The 25,615-nt window shown below is 35.5% G+C and overlaps 1 protein-coding gene across 1 annotated transcript; it reads right to left on the reverse strand.

Moving 5' to 3' along the window:
• Nucleotides 1-5,161: 5,161 nt before the first annotated feature.
• Nucleotides 5,162-25,038, reverse strand: ALDH5A1_2 (Succinate-semialdehyde dehydrogenase, mitochondrial; the record flags this gene model as incomplete). Its single annotated transcript, XM_051218578.1, has 9 exons — nucleotides 5,162-6,144; nucleotides 7,538-7,737; nucleotides 9,167-9,322; nucleotides 10,493-10,636; nucleotides 13,644-13,913; nucleotides 14,560-14,732; nucleotides 15,369-15,671; nucleotides 17,677-17,845; nucleotides 25,012-25,038. 9 exons carry the CDS (start codon nucleotides 25,036-25,038, stop codon nucleotides 5,874-5,876), a joined length of 1,713 nt encoding a protein of 570 aa, XP_051075078.1. The 3' UTR covers nucleotides 5,162-5,873.
• Between the last annotated feature and the right edge of the window lie 577 nt (nucleotides 25,039-25,615).

A 25,615-nucleotide genomic window follows, 5' to 3' on the forward strand; every position in this document is an offset into this window, starting at 1 on the left:
TGCTCCATCTGACTCTGTAAGATGATGACGACAAACGATGAAATATGGATCTTTACTAACTTCGTATATATTCTCTAGCTGGATATTGTTAATACTAACGGAATAAAAGTCGAATACGAAAGTATTTTGACTATGTATAATTCATACATTCATTTATATAGATAGGAGATAAAAGATGGATATAGGCATGATAGTCACTTCAAGTCTACTCACAGTAATTCGATATGAATCAATTTATATGTGAAAAAAGTAACATAACCAAATCGAGATGTGCATGAGCATATAGAAATGTACATAGATGTTGTTAAGCTCATTTTCAATTCCTGTCCCTATCCTCACCTCATTCAATACGTTTCTCATGTTTTGCTTTATACTACTAGGGAATATTCGGTTAACAGTTGCATTTTTAGTAGCTTCTAAGCCTATGGTGTAACGCAAGTTTGTTTGCTGTGTAGTATGCTAAATTATTTACATATAACATCTACACTATTCATTATTATAAGATGCAATTGGATGATCTAGACTTCGCAGACGATCTGGCCCTTCTATCCCAAACGCAACAACAAATGCAGGAGAAGACGAACAGTGTGGCAGCAGCCTCAGCAGCAATAGGTCTCAATATACACAAAGGGAAAAGCAGGATTCTCCGATACAACACAGCATGCACCAATCCAATCACAATTGACGGAGAAGATTTGGAAGATGTAAAAACCTTTACATATTTAGGCAGCATCATTGATTAACAGGGTGGATCTGATGCAGATGTGAAGGAGTGGATCGGCAAAGCAAGAGCAGCATATTTACAAGTGAAGAACATCTGGAACTCAAAGCAACTGTCAACCAACACAAAGGTCAGGATTTTCAATACAAATGTCAAGACAATTCTACTGTATGGGGCAGAAACCTGGAGAACTACGAAAGCCATCATCCAGAAAATACAGGTGTTTATTAACAATTGTCTACGCAAAATACTTCGAATCCGTTGGCCGGACACTATTAGCAACAACGTACTGTGGGAGAAAACAAACCAAATCCCAGTGGAGGAAGAAATCAGGAAGAAGCGCTGGAAGTGGATAGGACACACATTGAGGAAAGCACCCAACTGCGTTACAAGACAAGCCCTCACATGGAATCCTGAAGGCTAAATGAAAAGGGGAAGACCGAAGAACACATTACGCCGGGAAATGGAAATAGACATGAGAAAAATGAAGAAGAATTGGATGGAACTAGAAAAGAAGGCCCAGGACAGAGTGGGTTGGAGAATGTTGGTCGGCGGCCTATGCTCCATTGGGAGTAACAGGCGTAAGTAAGTAAATAATTATTATTATTACTTTCTCTCAACCCTTATAACAGTTATTCCCAGTTATGTACATTCCTTGAGTCTTTGTTTAAACGCACCAGCTTCCATATTTGAGTGCTCTTAGTTCACACTTTAGTCATTGACAAACCATTGTTAAAGTTATACATAGCTATCAGCTATCGTTTAGACTATCGTATGTTGTAATTTCTGTTTATGTTGTTATTACAGGAAGCCTTTCTCTTTCCAAACATACAGACGCGTCAATCGTTACAGACACTTCACGAATCGACATTTTTAACTAACTTGTGTTTATTCATCAATAATAGGACCGTTCTTTAGACAAATAGCTGTTTCATGAGTATTTCAACCATGTAGTTGGACCATCCGGTAGAACTAACAAATGATAAGTCAAAACTAATTGTTATTGAATATTCCCAATATCACCAATAGCTTTAAATTTTCACATACAAAGTTCACACAATGGTTTGTATCAATCAGTCATGTCAGTTGACGATACAGTTGTTAATTTGATTGAGTGTTGGTTATGTTCGAAATGTATATGGGGTCGCCACACTGACAACTGAGGATGTTTGTACGGTAGATGTTTTCCGTCTTTTTTATGAATTATATGTTATCTTTATTCGGAAAATGATTTACTATTCACTAATCCATATACATCTTGTGAAGTAGGTTCACATAATACCTTATTTTATCCTCTTTGAATTGACTCATTTTATTTATTATAAAGATATTCTGTGTACGACATAACAGGAGAGTATTAGTTTCCAGTTACATCAATGTTATGTCTGTCACTGTTATGTTTACAGAATAGTTAACTAACTTCTATGCGGTACCGAAATCTGAATCCAACGCTGTATAGTTAAAATGCGAAGACTAGTAATATAGATTTACTTGACTCGAAAAACAAATTAGAATAATACATGAATACACTCATACAGATCGATTTTACTAACACTTGACGATTATTAAACAATTTAATAGTGGACTTCATAAGTCAATTAAGGCTAGACCACGATGGCAAACCTGAAAGCACTGGACGGCCGTTTCGTCCTATTGTGGGGTTCCTCAGCAGTGCGCAGCCATGATCCCGCTAGTGGGATTCGAACCCGGTCCAGTGGTCAAGTACGTTAAGCGTTCGTGCGCGAGGCTTAAGGCCCCGGGTTCGAATCCCACAAGCGGGATCGTGGGTTCTCATTGTTTCCAATGGTTGTGTAACATCAATCGGTCCGAGATCTCAATCAATAACTTCATAATCTCCACAACCTTATACTGATATATTCTAGTTTACAGATTTATATTAAACGTATTGTAAAAAATTCGTTACTTTTTCATAAATTTTTATTATTACCACTACTATTGTCGGGTGTGAACAGTTGTCAAACGACCGTTAATTTCATATTCAGTGAAATTTGACGGCGAATTTTGTTAGTGTATCATCGCAATTTTGCAATAAATTGTTACAATTGTATCATTACTGATAATAATAATAATAATCGTAATATGACTAATAAAATATTGTAACCTGAAAATTGGACTATCTTTTCATATAGAGAAACAAAGACAACTTTCATTAGATTTATGAATAAATGGCAATATCATGATTGTTCTTCGCAAACAGTGTAAACTTTAGTCAATCCAATCGGATTATTTCGAAAACTCTGAACGTATCATGAATAAAGTACGCGTCATACAAACATACTATACATTATTAGCGCCTATGTCTTAAATGCTTGCATAGAAGTAATCTAGAAATCGCGATGTACACGTATATTACTGATAAAAATAAATTTGTATCAGTATAAAGAGCCATGCATGCATTCTGTAATCATTTTCATATATTATATTGCTAGCATAACACTTCTAGATGGGTTAAATATATGTATTTAAAACTTTAAGGAGATAGTGAGATGCCCTTTTTCTCTTAAACTTAAAATGAAATTATTAAAGTTCTATACCCAGCGCTTTTTATACTAACTCAGGTAAGTTAATGTTTCCCAAGTACATTAAGTAATGATGCTTCTTTGGATTAAACCAAAGATACTTGGTCGTTTCATAAACTATTTTTTTATTCTTTTACAAATAAATATACAGCTCATTGTAGAATAAACAATCTAATGGAACTTAGTAAAAAGTTTGTTACCATAATAAAGTGGTGTTATACAATCCACCCATTGTTTGGTATACGTAAAACATGTGTCATTTTAACAATTACCAATACAGAACACCAAATAAATTCATTATTCTAAAGTACATGCTGATGTTGTTCAGAAGAATAATGAAAGCTTCACAACTGAACTATCCAATCCAGAGAACACAACACCTCCAAAATCTCATTGAGCTACAAATATTATTTATCATTTCCTTAAGAGTAATTGGAAAACGATGAGACATACTTGTCAGCTGTTTCACTTATCAATTATGTCCAAACAGGAGAACCACAGGGAGTTGAATACCGACTCACAAGGTATTACAGGAAGCATGATACTTTAGACAATACAACTGTAATCTGATCAGTGATTTTCTTCGTCTTGACTCAATTTCTTGTATAAAGCAATTTTTATTCAGTATCATATCAATAAACTAACGCTTTGTTCGTAACTTCTTAGACTCCACTTGGTAACAACTTCACACTAATAGTTTAGGGAATTAATTTTGATGTAGGTTGATAGCAACTACACAATCACCACCTACATCGCCATATCTACATTACTTTAAAAAAGAACAAATGTACTTAGTTTAGTAGCAAATTTATTCACTGTTGATAATTCACATAGATAACACATATATTTAACACCATAAATGTGGTTATGCGGTCTATTACTGACTAGTTAAATTAGTAGTATTACTTTTTCCATTAAAAAAATAAGCCAGTATTGTTATTAGCATTAGCTAGCAATATAAATGCTTTACAATAGTCCGCTTGAGTATTATTCAATCTAGCAACGTATACTACCAATTTTTAATTTTATTTGAGAAAATTTTATGAGAGCTTACAACTTAAGTCACGTAAAAATAATCACACCTTCTACAGATGCTCTATATCACCCGAAATTAATAACAGTACTCCTGTTACCACGTTTATTTCAAAACTGTTCTATAATCATTAATAATTTAGTTTTATCAGTTCATTTATCACCAACTGAAAACAATTTATACATGCCACATTTGATTGGTTATGTGGTGAGTTGAAAGCTTGTTCTGTTCCTGTAAGAAATTGAACATAGATGACTGTTTTTTTACCAGTAAAATTACATAAATTTATCGATAAGCTGGATTAATTAGACACATCAGTTTAGGGTCAAACGATTAGTAAGAGGTGTCGATGAGCACAAGCTTTCGGTCGAAATTCGGCTCGACTTTCCGAAGAAAGCAGATATACAATAGTAGTCGAAAAACTGGCTTAAGCTTCTGGGGAACACACCGGAATGAATGAAGTTGTGGTAAAACTTGATGAAGCAATGGCTTAGTGTTTAGGTCGTTCAACCTCCTGCCACTAAGTTCCAGCCTCACCTACTTCGGTTTGAGCGACCAAATAGAATGACTACCCTTCACAATTGAAGTGTGGTTCATACCCACGTATATAGAGAATGAGTTGATTTAAAAATTCACAGTTGATTCATTTAACCAATAAAAGCTTCCTACTTACAATTAGTTCCCTCACTCGAGTAACAGATTCATACCGTATATAAGAAGCGTGTATATGAGCATGTTAGTTCTTTTCATTTTGGACGACAGAATTAAGATTTAACATCAGGGAATATAAGACTAATGTTATAATTGAACTTGAAGTAAATTCATCGTTTCACTCAACAAACTGGTCTAAACTTTTATAAGGAAATATAATCAAACATCAAATTTATCAAATCAACTAAATGTATCACATAAACATTTGTCAATATTTTACATATTATCATCAATACCCAACAATAATATATTTAAACATTAAATTTAAATGAAATGAAGACTAGGTAAACTGAATCCTAAAATTTGTACATGGTATAATTTAAAGATAACCATTAATAAAGAGTCGTAAACAGATAAATTTCATTAAATTATTTCATCGTATTGAGAAACTAACAGATTTCATTTACTGAAATGAGTATTTGAAAAGAAACAATGTGATTTTTCCAAAGCCCTAACAAAAATTAATGGCGAGACTGTAATTTATGGACGAGTCAATCAGAAGCGTTTGAGAGATTTCAAGGTCACGGTGCCAACTTAAGATTCGTTCAAAGGGCGTCGTCCATATATTATAGTCTCGCCAAATTAATTAATATATAAAAATAATTTGTTTTTCTAACTGTATTAAATGAACACGAATGGAAAGTAAGAACAAACGAATAGTTTGAATAAATAACGGATAGAGAACAATTGAAACATCAAGTAATTCTATTATGGTGAAAATTTGTGTAGCTTAGGAAAGATTAAAAATTTAACGGTGTTGTATCATTAGACTTTGGAAAACACAACTAAGACTATCAAAATTAATTGCATTGAAAAGAGAGGACAAATTGGGCAATATAAAAGAAAATAAAAAAATTGAATAAGCTTTTCAATTATTTGATGTATCCCAAGTGATTGTTTTAATATCCATAAATTCATGTAAAGCATTTGGTCCACCTTCACGTCCAATCCCGGAGTTTTTTATTCCACCAAATGGTAATTCAATAGTACTAACAAATCCTGTATTTAAACCAACCATTCCAACTTGTAATTCATCTGCGATTCGCCAAGCCTGATTAATATTCTCAGTGTAAATGTAACCAGCTAAACCATATGGGGTTGCATTAGCTAATTCAATCAATTCTTCCTCATTCTTGAATCTGAATGTTATGAGAAAGAGAGATAAGTAAAAATGTAGTAGTCAGTAAATATACAAGTTCTAACAAAATATGTACTCAGTCGATAAACTAATTGGTCGTTCAACATGTCACATTGTCTAGTCCTTAGTTGTGTTCGCATTAAAAATTAGTCACTAATTGATTCAACTTAGCGGTTGACATTTTTTTGAAGATACATATTCGAAGGTAGATGAAATAGAATCTCTGAAATTAAGTTTCCATGTTAGGTAGGACTGAAGAAATGGAGGATCTCTTTAGAATTGGTTTTTACATCCCAGTGGAAATATAACTTCTCTTAAGATTGTATATGCGTCTTTCTTGATTCGTTTTTTAAGTTGGCTGGTTGTTTATTCGAGAAAATATGAGCTACACAGTATAACACTCTTGATTTTCAACTCAACCTAATTTCTGTAACTCACCTAGCTTGTGTTGCGCGTACTGTGGGGTATAAGTCAGTCAGTCACAACGTCGAACCTAGTAGGTATGTACATCGGTTCAAGTTGCCATACCCCATTAGCAGAGATGAAATTGTCAGGCCAAATCCCAGAATGGTAGAGGCAGTAACAGTATTAGTGGTAATAAGAAAGGTTAGGCAATGAAGACATGAAGTAAGAAAATATAAATTAGAGAAAGAAAAAAAAAGCTATGATGAATTTAGGAACCCGGAATTTGAGGGGGGAGAAAGAATAGATGCAGCTGTGTCATGGCAAACGATTTTGGGTCATGTCATTTAAAGTCTCTAAACACACGGACCCCAACCAGGTGGTCTACACCTATTAACATGGCTTAGTCCATTTGTCTTCATGGACTGATGTCACGTTTTGGTTTGGCCACTCCTGTCTTTCTTTCCGCCTACTTCTACACTACATAACATCGCCCATTGAGGTAGGTAGTGGTTGGGCATATACAACACATGTCCCAACCATCCCAGTTGATGAACATTTGTCACGTCATCAATCGATAAGTTACTGCACTTTTACCGCGGGGTGACAAAAGAGTATATTATAAACAAATTCTAGAAGTGGCCAAATTAGCATATATATCAACGACAGATGAAGTTACTTGTTGTTCAGCTGAACCATATTGATAAATTTAAAACCCAGGTTTGAGACCGTATAATAATCATCATCAGAGAACGTAGTCATTAGATGACTCATGGCTTAAAATCGGTGGTTTGACATTAGTTTTGTTCTTACACTAGAATTTTATTATTTCAAACTGTTCATGTCTTGCAATTTTATTTTTTTCTGATCAAATGATATTTTACAATTAGTTTTATTCGTTTGCTATTGTTTTTGCATTATGAATCTTGTTAAGGATATGAAAGGAAATTATACTTTTTTTAAAATTAAAGTTTTTCTATCATGAAACACACCTGCAAACTGAAGCAACAGGACCGAAAACCTCCTCTTCCATACATGCCATTTTTGTGTGACAATTCGACAGAACAGTTGCCGGATAAAAATAACCATTGGAGTAATCAAATCCAAATGAATTTTTACCCTTTAATCTACTATGGCCACCAATTAATGGATGTGCACCATGTTCTACAGCTAGATTAACTAATTTTTCAATCTGGAAAAAACGATAAAATTGGAAATTATTACACTTTTATTAAATGTTCACAAATTTGAACATAAGTTAATTTAAAAAACTTCTGAAAACATAGAATGTTATTGTCTCTGTACTAAACCCACCCAGCTCAATCTATATCAGCTTAAGTCACCACAGTTCATATTACTGACACGATGAAAAGAAATCAACCAGAGAATGGCAAAAATAATATAACAACGACAATAATAGACAATAATGAAAAATCTCTTCTTAAAGTAGCAAACGAATTGGGAAAAAAGATGGCAGGAATGTAAAATATAGGATCTCAGTAAGTGTGGCGCATATATATTGGCGCTCTCTTGTACCAATATTTATGTGTTCAAATAAATAAAATAAATAAAGGACGATAAACAATTAATAGAATACACGTATGTGATTTCTTTCCCACTTTCATTGTTATGCAAATTATTTATAATCATTGACATGTGGTCTCATAATTAACAGGATTATTTAACCAGAGAACAATATAGATATATTTTCTGTATTTTCAAATGACGAAGACATTTTCCTTTGTTAGCCATCTCATTTTTTGTACACGGGAAAAAGCAATGAAACAGCAAGAATTCGAACTTATGAACAAGCCGTAAAAAGAAATAAATGGTGCCATTACAACGAAGTGATTTATTTTATAAAAAGAATATTATTGAAATTCATTGCAGATAACAGTAAACGACTTTTTATGACATAATTGATGACTTTACATTGATTATTACTATTCTGGATAGAGGTTCTTATTTTTTGTCTATGACTTTCGTCAGGAACTAATATGTACAGACACTGTATTCGAAAACGTGAACAATTTGGGTTCTGTCTAAGTGACTCAAGGGTGTTTTGCTCACCATGAGACCTGAAGGTCCTGTGTTTTATCCCAGTTGAAATTATTGGTGTGCACTGTTGCGAAATCCCACACTGATGAAATGTCTGTTCAGTACCAAACCATCCTTGATTTGTAATGGTTCCCCATATTTGATATACCTTTGCGACACAAAACCACCTAACAATCTAATAATAGATAATAATGAAGAAAACATAACGAACGAATTCGAATAACTTAAATTTCGAAATGATGGGTCTACATAAGACTATTCTATTGTTCCATATAGTTCGTTAATGAAATAGGCTTGGTACACGGACGTGATACTTGAACAATAATCTAAAAAATGAATTTTACAATATTCAGACATTCGAATAAGCAGTCTGAACAATTCGGCTGGCAAGCTAATTTGATTGCAAAATTAAGTAGTAGTCGAAATACTAATGAGCAACAAGTGCGAAAAATAGTAAGTTTACGATTTTCTACAGGAAAATAAGGAGTACAAGTGAAGTGTGAAGATGATATTATGAAAAAGAAACTAAGGACTTAAAAACGAAACACAAAAATTCGCTATACCTTAGTTAAAGCCTTTTCATTGATAACTGGACCTAAATTGGTATTTGGATTAGCACCGTTACCCATGTGAAGACGAGAAACGGCCTCAGTTAATTTGTTAACAAATACGTCATGTATTTCATCATGAACAAAAATACGATTTGCTGATATACAAGTCTAGGAAAGAGGAAAAATACAGGAAGCAAAAAAACACCTTGATAATTTAAATCGGATGAAAATATATCCTAATGACAAGTAGCTTACATTACAAAAACATCTAGATTGCGGAACCAACATATGGCTAACACTAGTAATACATCAATCACACTAAAGTAATTCATAATATATGTAACATGTAACAATGGTGTATAACAGCCCCTAAAAAACACATTGTGATCACTACAAGATGAATGAAATAAAATCTAACCAACAGTAAAGTATCTGATAAAGTCTAAGTGATAGCAGCTGTAAAGCAATCAATTCACTGAAGGATTTCCACAGTCATTGTACGAAAAGTATATCGTTTCAGAACTTGGTAAATGATAGATATAATATCTACGGAGTGCTTGATTTCATGCATACACATCTTTTGTGTTGAACAGGTGCAATTTCAGTATATTCCATTGTTTGTATATTCTTTATTCTATATCTGAAAAGTATTCTTCACAACCCAGTCATTTTTACCTCTTAACGTGAATATAACACACTAAAGTTATAACACGTAAGCCAACTCACAGGTTATACATTTAATTATTACTTATTAAACATTTCACAAAAAATGGCGTTTATTGAAAAGGTCTTCAGGGATAATTCATCCTGAGAATGTCCTACTTCCATCGCTTTTAAGTTTAAAGCTTTAGTCTTAAAGCAGATTCACAAAAAAATTAATAGTTGAACTGCTAATAAAGGTCAGGAAGTACTAGACAGCCGTTTCATCCCAATATAGGATAACCCAGTAGTGCGAGCCCATAATCCAACCAGGGGTCTAGCCCCGGACCTACGGGTCTCAGGAAAAACACTTAACCATTAGGACCACTATATCGGTATCTAGTAGTACAATTCTAACCTTCAATGATACTGCAACTGAGATCAATTTGTAACGAACACAACCTACAAGTTAAATTATTGCACATACGGCCACTTCAACTAAAATATATGATCATAAATTGTTCGTTGAAACTAGGAGATTTAAATAATCCAACAAAACAACAAGTGTTCTATTTCATAAAACATAATACTAATTAGGTATCGAACGGACGAACTGAATTGAATACATAAAACTTAATTTCACAAAGAAATAATAAATGCAATATGATGTACATTGCAGACTGCAAAACCTATACTCACTTGTCCAGAACAACGAAATTTACATCCTACTGCGCCAGTAACGGCTTTCTCAATATTCGCAGAATCAAAAATAATAAACGGAGCATTACCGCCCATTTCCAAAAGAACGCGTTTACCATAATTAGCAGCTTTGGCGTAAAGCATCTATTAATAAATAGAGTTAAGAAAACAGTTTGAAACTAACAACAGAAAATAAAACAGAAACGAGAACACAAAAGCAACAACAACACCAAGCATTTGTGTGAGAAGTACGCAGATGCATTATGTAGTGTTCAATTGAAGAACAGCATATTTTATTTGATTTATCTGTGACAGTTTTGGTGTTTGTTCCAATAGGTTAGACATTAACACCACTGAATGCTGGCTTAGTGGTCTAGAGGTTAAGCGTTTGCACGCGAGACCGACAGGTTTTGGGTCCGAGTCCTGCGGGCGGGGTCGTGAATGCGAACTGTTGAGGAGTCCCATACTAGGATGAAACGGCCGTCCAGTGCTTCCAGGTTTTTTATAATGGTCTAGCTTTAATTAACTCATGATTTCAAATATTAAATTACTAAAGATCTCTACGAAAACCCCTTCTAATTTTATTGATTGGATTTATTCAAAGTGAATTTTGTTCATTGACTTTCAACTGTATTATATCATTCCGTATGGAATTAGTTATTGGATTTTCAATGCATTTTTCCTTATATTAATTAATTCACCGTGATTTTTGTTAGGTCCCGATAAAAATAATGAATGGTAACTTTGGGATCCTTTTATGGACCAAAACTAAACGCATCGTGAAATTGTTAAATAACTAAACTATTCATATTCATGTTCCTCTTATTATAAGTTTTATTTTGACCTATGAACTAATATTATACGCTTTACCATTCTTGAATTATGCCCTGTCTGTTAATCACTACTTCCCACACTCACAGCCACATTTGGCCAAATCTTGTACAAATGTTGTTTCATATTTTATGGTACGTTGTGGTTTGTTTGGTTGGTATATAAACAGAGTATGTTTGAAATACATGATTCATATTGCAGAGGCTGATATTGGTGTTCTGGACTTAACTGGCTGGACTAGGCGGAAAGCAGGACCAATCGGAACTCTAGGCTGCTCGCACGTGTTTTACGCGTACTTGATCCGATCGATAATTCACTGACCTCTAATTGGCGGTCACAAGTTATAATAATTTTGCGTTACCATAACTGGTCAGTTGATAAGATTTTGTGACTAATAATTATTATATATTTAAAAATACAAAATGATGGGAGAAATATTTCTTCTCAATTTATTTCTTTATCAAGGCTTTACACAAATTGAAGTCCATTTAACAGTGTAATGATCAGTTAATAACAGAGTTTGGAAAATTAAAGCCGAAATTTCATAGCCTATTAATTATCAAAACAAATAACATGAGAGTAAGAATAGAAATGGAAATTGGATGTAAATATAAATGTCTTTTTGTTATCTGTGATATTAGGAATAAGTAATTAGTATAACAGATGAGGTGAAAATTAGGTAATAAGATTATTAGACAGGTTACGTAAGACTTGAATTGGAAATTAAAATATGAAAAGTCAAAGTTTGTAAAATTTTTATCAAACTAGCCAATGTGAAATATTTTGCCAATAAAAGTTAGTAGTATTGAATTACGACACAAATAGTTAATTATTTGTGCTGGATAATGAGAAAAGTTATGGTGATATTGTCTACCTCACTGAATAAGTGAAGTGATAATTGATAGGAAATGAGTAGTGAAATATGATAAACTCAATAGGAAGTATAAAAATGTATATTTCACCGAGTAAGTTTACAGACAGTGGTATATGAGGCGACAAAAGAATGGTCCCCAAACGCCCTGTTACGGCCGAGGGTGGGGAGGGTCTTCTCGAAATGCTCTTGCATAGTCACGTGCATACAACCACTGCCAGGGAATTCTTACAGACTGAGCGAGGTTGTTGTTTACGACATTGAGAGGACGAAAAGCGAATGTCCGGCAGTTTAACGAGGTTCGTGGACATCGAGAGTCCACCTAGGGGTTTGGAAAACCCTGATTCTAAACCAATGTTACACATGGGCTCCAGGATCCTGAGAGAACAAATGGCGTATTAACCCATTGTTGGTCACCCGCTTCCATGGGACTGCATCTCCTAACGTTGCTCCACTGCCTTGTGGATCAGACCTGTAGTTTGAAGGCTCCGGTTGTGGCCTCCTGAGAAAACCACTTGCCTCGGTTTGGGTACCCGAACAGTATCACATCCTATACACAAATCAACTGACGACTACTACTGGAAATATTATTCTTGCTTCAATTAGCATTCAGACAAATCACATTGACCATCATTTGATAACATTCACTTTTGTTTTTTATATACCACGTCATTTATCTACTCTTCTATTCTCACTTTATGTATTCTTGTTTTTCAGCTCATCTATGATGGAAACCCTCTTTTGGGTGGTGCATATGTATTTGGTACCTGTTTGTACCATTACTTATGTGTTCAAATAAATAAATAAGTAAATAAATAGACAAAAGAATGGTAGTAGTAGTAGTAGTGGTAGTAGTAGGTTGTAAAAAGCTAGGAGAAGTCAAACCAACACATGGCACCAGTCTATGAAGTTATTGACTGTTGGACTGAAGCACATAGGTGGGTGCAGATTATCTGATTGGGGTCCGTGTGACTATCGTAACCAATTGTTAGAGACTGGGTGACAGCTTAAAATCGTCCACAGTAGTGCAGGTGCATTAACTCTTCATGTTTCCTTAGTTTTTGGAACCCACTATTTTGTTTCCCGTTTTTAAATACATAATCTTTTCTACTAATACTGATACCGCTACTACTTTTGCTACTCTTCGATTTGACCTAATAATTTTATTTCGCTGAGATAATGTAGTGTAGCGATTTGAACCAACCCATGTATGTGTCAGATTCTACGTTACATACGACTGAGTGATTGAAAACTAAGACATTTTCAAAATAAAAAGTAAAATGATTATAATAACAAAATGATGATGTACTTAAAATATCCCAACGAGAAGAAAATTGAATTCCTATCGTTACGCAACTTAGTGAAAGTGTATTAAAATACTATTTTATTAATAAAAAATATTTTTATGCGCTCTGATCACAGGAATCCCAAAATAATAATTAAACATACCGTTCCCACTTCTGTAGAGCCAGTAAATCCAATTAAACGAACAATGGGATGAGTACATAATACATTTCCGATTTCTTCTGCTCCATTGTCATCAACTGCGGCTGTGATTACATTCAAAACACCTGGAGGTATTCCCGCTTTTTCAATACCAAGATAAGTAATAGCCAATGATGTTAATGGAGTATCTTCAGCTGGTTTAATAATTACAGAGCATCCTGAAGCCAAAGCAGCACCAACTTTTCGTGTTACCATAGAAAGTGGAAAATTCCACTAAGTATATGAAAATACATTAACATTTTCAACTTGTTAGTAAACATAAAAATCACCATAAATTACTTTCCTTTCATAATCAGTTAATTATGAAGTGATTTTTCTAAATATTTACTTGCTTTGAATGTAGCACAGCTCTTTCTTTTTCCAAACGTATAAGAACATTTCACCATGTGAGTAAGCGAAATCATTGAAAATATTGAGAGAATAATTGTATGATAAAACTCAGTTTATTATAAGCATAATCGAATTCAAGATATCAAAATTAGTTGTAACTTGTAGAAGAAAAATGTCAATATCTCATAATAAGGAAAGAAAAGGCAGAAAGTATGAGTAACTGCCAATTACCAGATGTGATAAATACATCCTGTAGATAACTGTACCAACGAAAGCATGTTGGATAAATTAGTCACTTGACTCCATTATTTTATTCAATGACTCCATTCAACTGATTTTCGGACTTATAAGTACATCCGGCGTTTTAGGGCCTCCTAATATTAGGTGAGATTTCAAATATAATAACTCTACATGTTTTAAACAAGTTTCATATAAAAATGTGAATAATAACGTGTTATTACTAATTCACACAAACAACTAGGATTAGGAGGGTAAAACAATACAACAAAAGGAAGCATGATCTAATTACCGGAGTAATTACACCAACAACGCCAATTGGTTGTTGAGCAATTAGCTGACGCCGTGAATGAGAGCTTAGTGATGGAATATAAAGACCAAAAACACGTTTAGCTTCCTCAGCATACCATTCCAGAGCGGAAACACCTGACAGAACTTCATTACGTGCATCGAATGACGATTTCCCTGAAAAATAAAAATAATACAATTTATTGATTTTATAGTCAACACCATGGACTAAAGTTAGTTAAACAATAATTGGGAACTAGAAAGCATTAGAAAGTTGCTTCATTTTAGTATAGGACTCAGTAATAAGCATCTACAACCTTACCATGGATAGAGTTAAGGACAGTTATATCCCACGGCAATCAACCAAATCGCAAAATCGCCCAGGGTCTGACAATCAGTGGAGTTGTGGATGCGCAGTGCCGAGGAGACGAATATTAGGATAAAACAGACGTCGACTGCTTCCTGGATTTCAATTAAGACTAGATGCTGACGATAAAACTTAACAACCTCGGCAAACTTCCTATACAGTTTGTTCCTCACCAAAAACCTAAAGGTCATGAATTTGGACCCCCAGTAAAGACCGTTTAGCAAGTACTGGTGAGGGGTAGCGAATAATGACGAAATAGTTGATCACTAGCAATATGATGTCTAATGGTTTTCCAGTTGATGGTTGTGCATGATGAAAACTGTGTTCAAACTAGACAAAAAACTAGTCATCTAACTAAACAAACGTCATGGCTTTCTGAATTTTAAAATTATATATATATATATATATATATATATATATATATATATATATATATATAATTTAACAGGAAACGTGATAGTAAATTGTAATCATAGAGTCAAAGAATAAATTCTCAGTATTAGTGTCTAAAAATGTATAAACAGACATAACAGAATATCTCACATTTTCAGCTACAATAAGATCCGTCAATGAGTCAACATTCTGTCGAATAGTATCTGCCCATTTACGTATAACTGACGATCGTTCCCCCGGCGTTTTCGATTTCCATTCTTTTTGACTGACTGAAGCTACATTGACGCTAATCTCACATTCATTCTTTGAACAAGCTGGAACCAAACCTAAATGTTCACCTGTAGCCGGATTCACAACTAGAATAAATAAATATTTACGAATATATGTAACTAGGTATGATGACGGATGAGAACAATACTGTATTTACAGGAATGCTACAAAAGTCATGCCAACTCCAATTAACCTGATACTATGGTGAGAACCAGTTTAATAAAATAATCGTTTAACCTACAGAACTTACTTTCGAATACTCTTCTGAACAACTTTAGTTGAAGGCTATTATTAACAGGATTTCATGAGTTATTTCTAAGAATCGCTTAATCAACTTTAATGTGTCTAAAGTGAGAAATTATTAGTTATCTATTGAGAATTGTTGGCCGTTAACTAATGAAAGCTATAACCACAAAGAATAGTTGTATTCAAGAGTTCATATCCCTAAGGACTACAAAACAAAAAATAAAAATCAACTGAATTTAGATTGTGAAACAGGTAAAATAACTAACCGAATATTCATCGAATGCCAGTTAGCAAAAGAATAAAACTTCTTAGAAGCTTAGACTGTGTGAACACCAGATTAGAAAATATATAGTAATTCAGTTCAGTTACACTAAGTAAAATCTTAATATTAGTATACTGTGGATTATACAACGCTCCTCCCCTCCCCACAGAACAAGATAATTGTAAATAAAGGCAAAACCGATGAAAATAGAAATAAAATCAGCTAACAAAAAGTCAGTCAGTAACAACGTAGAACTTCGTACATCAGTTCGAGTTGCCATATCGCATTAGCACAGAGATGCAGTGGTCGATTCAAATCCCATAGTGGTAGAGGTAGTAAGAGTATAAACAGTAATCAGAAAGATTGGGGTTTGGAGATGTTATTGAAAGAGTAAAATCCAGTGAAATAAATTTGGGAAGAGAAAAAACAGACAAGGAGGAATCAGGAAATTAGAATTTGGAAGAACACAAAGAGTAGATGCACCTGCACCATTGCAAACGATTTTGAGCCATGTCATTCAGGGTCTCTAACCATCGCTGTTTTTTTTTTTTTTGCTAACAGAAAGTATTGTAACACAGTGGAAGTCAACATAGCTCAATATTCGAAACTATTAATAATTAACTTAGTTGAAGGGGTTTTATGGGAATTGACTGTTTTTAGGTTGTATTAGTCATAGAGGTATATCCTCAGTTGAAGTATTACTGAAAACTTAATGAGCTATTTTGTCCTAATATGGGACACTTCAGAAGTGTGCGCCAACAACCCCACCAGGGGTCAAGACCAACACTTTTAGATCTCGTAGCGAAAGCTTAACTGTTAAAAATAATGGGTCAGAGTCCAGTGGTATAATATCAATCCCAATTAATTTGTGATGTAGCACGGCATTTGTTTTATCTTAGTATTTCACTCCTCACATGTCTGAACTGAACCAGTCGCGACTCATTACCTCAATGATGTTCCAACTGTGATCGATCTGTGACGAACACAATCTACTAATTAATACAATTCAATTTTCCTCAGAATTCAAGTGCACGATCTTATACTCGGCTCTAAGTTGCATTTCTGTTGATGAAAGTTGATATAAATCCAATAAGTTGAGTGAGAAACGAACCTGCAACCTAATTATTGAAAGGAAAGTATCCTAACCAATAAGGAGCTGATTAACTTTTAGACGTTACGATTTACACTGCTGGATATCTTTGACCATTAAAATGCCATACAATACAGAGTGAATACGCTAAAACGAACAGCAAATACAGCCGCTGTTAGTTACAGTTTCCTGATTTTGTAATTAAACACAAATTTCACTACCCGTTCGTTCAAACATCACTAAATATTATAATCTATCACTGAAGTTTTAATACTAGACTGATTTCAAGTTTTTATCTAAAAAATTTCGTTGAGTGAGAATAAAATATTATGAAACATTATAATATTACAGTGCTCTACAGGGATAACTTTTAAAGATCAACCCTAGAAAAGTAATGTACGAAGACAAGTTTATGTAGTCCTGAATGATAGATAAGCATAATTTCAACGAAAATTTAAATTTCTTTGAGGAAATCCGCAAAAAGTAAACAAACCCGAAAACGCTTTTCCAGACAAGGAAGGTTCCCATCTCCCCGAATAGAATGCTTTGTTTTCTGGAACTAACTGGCCCCAAAATGGTCCCATCCGACTGCATGATAAACTTAGTTTTACACTGGGAGTATGTAATACATTTGATTTCGCGAGCCACCATTTTCGCACACACTAACACAGAAAGAAAACAAAATTACATGTCTTTCTATCGATACTGAAACTGAATAGCAAACTGCAGATACATTTACTGGATTCTTAGCCGTGTTTTCGCATGAAGACAAGTGATGCTACTTGGTTACTGAAACTGAAGCAGTCGAAATGTGGTTCGAGTCCATCACCCAGTTCTTTCAAATACCGATACAACTAACTTATAGACAAAAATTGCAGCGATGTGATTTAAGCACAAGATTTTCGACTACTAGGCGTAATGCTTAGGCTTTGCTCCACCAACTGTGACTTGGGAAGTTGAGCAATACTACTAAACCGGACAGTCAGTCAGCTACAACATAGGACCAGGCACATATATGCATCGGTCCAGGTTGCCATACCTCATTAGCACAGCAAGATGAACACCGGATTCATAGGAGTGGTTAGGTCAAAGGTGGTAATATATAGGAGAAAGATTGCATATAAGGATACAGCACAGGAAGAAGGAATTAGTCCGTAGAAAGAAAGATATGAAGTGATTTTAATCTTTTAGTTTAAGGGAAGACAGGGAGTGCATACACCTACGCCATTGTGATCGATTCTGAGCCATGTCACCCAGAGTCTTCAACCATCGGTTACGAAAGTCACACGGACCCCAACCAAGTAGTCTGCATCTACCAACATGGCTTAGACAAGAGGTTAGTGTCTTCAAGCACTGATGCCACGTTTTGATTTGGCCGCCCCTAATTCTCTTCCAACCATCTCTAACACCCGTTAGCATTGTATGACGTGGTAATCGGTGTTCAGGCATACGTAACACGATGAAGATTCACAACCTCATCAACTGATTTACCACCATTACCTAATACCCTGCGTCTAACCTCACTATTACTTACTCGGTGATCCCAACAGACGCCAGCAATATTTCTAAGGTATCTGTGGTCAAATACTAGTAGCTTACGAGTGTCTTCAACTCTTAAAGGCCATGTTTCGCTGCCGTAAAGTAAAACAGAACGGACTGCCGCGCAGTATACTCGTCCTTTTATTGATAAACGGATATCTCGCCTTCGCCAAAGGTGACGTAAGTTGGCAAAAGCCAAGCGAGCTTTTCGAATCCGTGCTGAGATTTCGTCAGACACCAACCCATTAGGGCTGATCAGACTTCCAAGATAAGTGAAGTTGCCAACACGTTCGACTATTTCACTCCCTATCCTTAGTTCAGGTGTTGACGCAGACCAGTCCTGAAGCAACAACTTGCATTTAGAGGGAGAGAAGCGCATTCCAAACATTCTGACATTGTTGCTCAGTGCTACCAAAAGACTCTGCATTTTATCAGCGTCTTCACCAAACAGGACTATATCATCTGCGTATTCTAAGTCGATAAGTGGACCTCCTGGTAGGAGATCAATACCCGAGAATTCAGTCGACGAGAATGTTATTTCCACCAGTAGGTCTATGATGAAATTAAACAGAAATGGAGAAAGTGGACAGCCTTGACGGGCACCACTTGAGGTTGCAAAGCAGATGACAGTTCGCCATAAGCCCTGACTCCACTGATAGTGTTCGAGTAAAGAGCCTTTACAAGGTTTATGTACTTCTGGGGTACGCTTTTCAATGATAAACACTGCCACTAAACCGGACAGGAAACGTGTAGCTCAGTAAGATATATAAATCCGCACTTAATCATTAGATCGTATTACATTACATCAATCCATTTTATTGCTGTTCATCAAAAATACGTAGAATAATTGTAAGATCAGGCAGACAAGCTGTGATTGAGTGTGACTTCAGGAAAAATTAGGTTTACTTTCCAAAGAGACCAATAAAGACTCATGACCAGTTTATTGGAAATATGTATTCATAAATTACATTTTGGTGGTGTTTTGTTCTCTGAGCTGGATGGTTTGGTCGTGGAGCTTTCATCGTTCTTCTGAACGACATCATCAGAACAAACTTCAGATAGAAGTGAAGTATTCGAATTTCTCCATATGTGTTTCACAGCTTGTTCTGTGCACCTCGATGTTGATTGGTTCTTGTTGACCTTACATTTATCATTGTTTACTTCTTTGTTTTGGTTGTGTCTCCCATTGGTTTGATTTTTGTTCCTATATTTATGCATGATTTTCCTGATTGGTTGATAAATTGGATTGATTTCAATATGCTTGTTGATTGCTGATTGACTTGAGTGCCAGGCTTCTAAAAATTCTCTGGTGTTTTTGGAGTTTCCTCTGTCTAAGATTTCTGCATTTTCCCAATCGAATGAATGTCCGTAGTTATCCACGTGTATTGATATAAGTGAAGAGATATCATGGCGTTTGACTGCTAATTGATGTTCATGTAGACGTAGGTGGAGGGGGCGTCCGCTTTGTCCGATGTAGTGTTTGCCGCAGTTGGCACAATTTATTTTGTAGATGATGTTTGATTTGTTTTCCTTTGTTATTTCATCTTTTGGTTTGCATAGGATTGATTGTAATGATTTTGTTGGTTTGTGTGCCACACCTATCCCGAAGGTTTTCAGCAGTCTCGTTGTGGTTTCTAATATTCCTTGTATGTACGGTAGGGTGATCCTTTTGTTGATTTTTGTGCTTGATTTGGGTTCTGATGCTGTGTGCCGTTGGTGCTTTTTGATGAAGTTGATTGGGTAGCCGTTCTTTTGAAATATGTCCTTCAGGTATTTCTCTTCATTTTTCGTGCTGCCAGTGTGCTGCAGTGTGTCCTCGCCCTCTTGAACAATGTGTGTACGCAGTTGATTTTGTGAGCTCTGGGGTTGTTGCTATTGTAGTTGAGAATTTGATCTGTATGGTTGGGTTTCCTATATACTTGAGTTTCCAGTTTTCCTGTATCGGTTCTAGTGATCAATATATCCAAGAATGCTAGTTGGTTGTTTGACTCCTGTTCCATTGTAAACTTGATGTCGTTGAAAACGTTGTTGATCAGTTTGTATGTGTTTTCCAGTTCATCCTTTTTGACGATGACAAAGGTGTCGTCTACGTAGCGAATCCAAATTTTTGGCTTGATCACTGGTAATATCGTGGCTTCTAGTCTTTGCATCACTGCTTCTGCGATCAGTCCTGATATTGGTGATCCCATTGGTGTCCCTTTACATTTATTTATTTGAACACACAAACATTGATAAAGGGGCAAAAATACATATGTGCCATACAACAATAATGAGGCCAGTAGTAGTTATCATTGATTAGTGGAATGGAAGTGGTACTGTTCGGGTACCTAAACCGAGGCAGGTGGTTTTCTCAGGAGGCCACAACCGGAGCCTTCAAACTACAGGTCTGATCCACAAGACAGTGGAACAACGTTAGGAGATGCAGTCCTATGGAAGCGGGTGACCAACAATGGGTTAATACGCTATTTGTTCTCTCAGGATCCTGGAGCCCATGTGTAACATTGGTTTAGAATCAGGGTTTTCCAAACCCCTAGGTGGACTCTCGATGTCCACGAACCTCGTTAAACTGCCGGACATTCGCTTTTCGCCCCCTCTATTTCGTAAATAAGACCCTCGCTGCGAGAAGTCAGTGAATAGGAATTACCTGTCAGTGTTCGGATTGTACTACAGTGGGGACATTCGCATGGTATCATTTAAGATTCGGTGTGAAATTATGAAGGTTACCGATGTAAGGTAAATGATCAAACCCCAATTTAAATAAGCAAACTTGTGACGTGAATAACTAGTGTCCTATTCTAATTCGGAAAGTTTGAATGACTTACAATTGATTGATCACTAGGTGGTAATCAATGTCATGTATGTTAGATCCTTCTTAGTGTAGATTTAATTATTTATTTATTTTAACACATAGATATTGGTACAAGGAGGCACCATACAAATCTCATTCGATATGTGTGAGGGCTGTGATACTGCCCGGGTGCCCAAACCGAAGCAGATCGAATACTATCGACCAAGTTGCAATGTGGCCATCAGTCTAGGTGACTCGACATTGCGTGCACTATGTTGAGATAAGATGGTGACTGGAGGTAGTCAACAGGGTTCCCTGTTGAGCCATCCTTTCCCAATGATAATTTCCCTATCTATCTTTTGATGAATACTTAAGCCAATAACAATCAAACGATTATTAAACTTTCCTTATTTTAAATTTTTTAATACATTTGTTTATTTAACCTCACTGACATCATGTATAACAAGTTTATTATCAGTATTATTATCATCCTGTAAAAATAAGTATATATATATATATATATATATATATATATATATATATATTTGCGATTGTACAGCTTTGAAAATGAATTCGCCGAAAAGAGAATTCTTCGCTGAACTAATCTTACCTATTTAATGTCTTAATGGGTGTACTTCGTTTATTAAAAAACTCCAAGGACACGAGATTTTGTTAGAGTACCACATGTGATACCAGCCCTACTAACCACAAGTACCATTTTGATTATTTATTAGCGAAATGACAGTAGGTGAAAGAAAGGGGTCAATAGGATGAGTAAAGACAGTTATTTATGATTATTAAAGTGGATGTCTGGACAGTAAGCATTTACGGATTACTACGGAGGATGATAAGTACTGAACCTAAGGCACCAAGTATCCTCAAACAGCCTAAATCAGACATTAAATAACTCATGTGTGAACTAAACTACCTAATCTATATAGGTGTCGTTAGCAAGGTTTAACTTGATAATTTCGAATAAATTGAGCATCGGGTAGATTGTTAAAAATAAAATTAATATATTTGTAATATCTCGATGAGTCGAAAAATTAGGTTTTTTTAATTCTTTGATGTTTCATAACCCAATGTATGCCACTTCCTCAGAGAATAAATAAACAAATTAAATTAACCCGTTTGAATAGTACAAAGTAACAAAGCAGGAATATTTGGTGCGATCAATCAAAAACAGGTCCGATCAAGTCAGTCATTTCATTCCGGTCGAGGTGATTTATGTGAGGCATGACTATATATTTGTGTTCATGGTAAAGGACGAAAAATGTGACCTTTGTGGTGCGAAATGATACAGCTGAAACTGTATATGCGATAAAGGTGTGAGATGTGAATAGAATCGGATATAGTAGCTCGGAGAGATGATCCAAATCGGATGGACAGTGAGGCCTCCTTTTCTGTTGAAGGTAGTAGGATTAAGAAATAAATGAAAAGCTTCAGATACTCGCCCTTCTTTGTAGTTCGAAAACCTTTTTGTATTATTTTGATGTTTCTAATATCGATTCGATGGTTGTTGAAAATAGCATGAACTGCTATTGTTGATTTAATTTGGAGTCTTTACAGTTCTACGGAATATTAGGCTGTTTAAGCACTCGTCGTAAGGGAGTTTGGAAAGACCACTAATTTTGCTACCACACATTGAACACGCTCAGGTGAGTTCGTATCCTTAATAAAACATGGATCCGATGCTTGGATACAATATTCTAAGTGTGGTCTTACGTAGGTGGTATATAAAGTTCAAAACATCTCGTCAAAGCATTTGAATGCTCGGAGAAGTCACCATAAAGCAAGAAGCCCTTTGGCAACTGCTGCGTTGCAATGCGTAATTGTTTACAAGTCGTGACTTACTATTACCTGAAAGTCTGCTCATGCATGTATGGAAGAGACGCGCCGTATATAGTATACTGATGAATGTTACCGTATCCGATGAGCATGAGTACACTAGGATTAATTTCTAAGTCCCAACATTGGGATCAACTATTTGTCTAGGTCAACTTGACCATTAAAATGATCAGCCTCACTTCTTATTGTTCTTTAGATTTTGACACCATCTGCAAAAAATATTATCAACGACTTAAGAAATTGCAGTAATTCCTTGACATAAAAAAGGAAAAGTAGGAGACCTAAGACTGTCCCTTGAGTTATGCCGCTTTTGACCAGCTTCCATTCAGAGCGTCCCATTTACTATCACTCTGTCCTCGGACACATAGGAAGTTTCTTATCCATTCCTGTGCAACAACTGTTATTTCGAAGCTCGAGAGCTTCTGCATAAGACCTAAGTCACAATCCTTATCAAATGCTTTGCTAAAGTCTATGAATAATACATCAACATACAGACAATTATCTAGGGCTGCTGTCCAATTTTATTTCGCAATAAGTTGGTTAAACATGAATGCTTGTTTCGAAAGGCGTGTTGCTCGGAGGTTAACAGATTGTATGATTCTATGTGACTTAGTACCTTAAGCCGAATTATCTTTTCAAGTAAATTAACTACTATGCTGGTTAGAATGACAGATCAGTAGTTAGACACGATCTGTCAACTTCTGAAGCTTACTACTCGAATAAGTGATGTCTGGAACATTAATGTAATCACTCGAGAGAATTTTCTTAGCCTTAGTCCTCGAAATCCGGTGTTAGGTCAGACATTCACAGAAGCTTACTAGGAAAGGAATAACATGGTCCGTCGGCCCACTATGCTAAATACCCATCCAGGATGGGGATAGGAATCTGGTTAACCAAGTCGGTAAACTTCAGTTGTACAAAATTCTATCAAAAGTTAGTAGCACCCAATCTTTCTATTTTCGGGAAAACTTTGTACGAATTTTGGGTAAATTACGTAGCGGCAATAGAAAGCTTTAGGAAACGGCACCAGATTCTCAATATATCACCAGATTTTGGAAGGATCACTAAAATGTTAGGGAAATCTCAGGTTTCCCCAATATTTCCGCAAAATCTCGCAACACTTTGGGGCTTTTCCTCAAAATCTCCCCGAGCTTTGGAGAAAACTGCAAAAATTTTTACGAATTTGATGGAAAATCCACATTTCACACAAAACAGGGAGATTGGGGATCAAATGAACGTTCTGTTATTTGATGACCATTCGGTGAGACTATAATTTATGGACGACCTTCTAGCGACGGTGAAGTGGCCTTGAGGGAACAACTTCTAATTAAGACTAAATGAGGGTTATAAAGCAGTTAGAATTCTCATTTATAGTTGATGTTTAGGGTTTAAAATTAGATTCAGGGTTTTCACCACGAACTGACATCAGCTATTTAGCCAAATGTATGAACGAATTCCGCGCCAAATTCGTGAATCATTATCTTATATCTGATTGGTTCGTCCATAAATTATAGTCTCGCCGACCATTCTTCTAAACCTTTTTAGAAGTTAGTTGACTGCAACAATAGGCAAACATACTTTGTTTCAGGAAAAAATTATCTACAAACAACTCTTAAGAATGGCAGCACTCCACCTGCTTTATCACAATCTTACCCTAGTGTCACACCATCTAAAAGTCATTAGACTTTGAGAATTCGCAGTCACGCGTAAACTCAAATCAATCACTGTTGGTCACAAGGTCATAACGCGCAACATTTTAAATTAGCCGCTTAAAGTAACAGCTCATCAAGTCTTCTGTCCTTACCGGTAAGGATTGAAGGTGAAATGTCCTGGATTATTCTTTGCAATTTAAAGTGCCGTGAAAATCAAATCTCACTTTAAATGTATCGAAAAGTGTTACTTTTACATATTCCGGTGGAGAATTCCATCAAATCACCACTCGACGCGAAAACCAGAACTTCAAGCGTAAACGATTTAATCTCGGTTTTTGAACATTTCTAAAATGTTCCCTCTGATGATCAATTCTAGATGGAAGGAAAAATAAGGCAGTAATTGCGAGATCATATTTCGGTATCCGGTGAGTCAGCATAAGACCACCCCGTAACCTTCGGTATGATAACGGAAATAGGATGAGGTATCTCATTATGTCTTCATAAGATAGGCCAAAGGAACTTTATTCCACTTTGCTTCTTTGACCAACTTTTCCTGGCATACTAACCTCATAAGTGAAATAAGGACTCATTGCTTGAACCTCACA

Source organism: Schistosoma haematobium, chromosome 1 (assembly GCF_000699445.3).
Source record: "Schistosoma haematobium chromosome 1, whole genome shotgun sequence".
Lineage (NCBI taxonomy): Eukaryota > Metazoa > Platyhelminthes > Trematoda > Strigeidida > Schistosomatidae > Schistosoma > Schistosoma haematobium.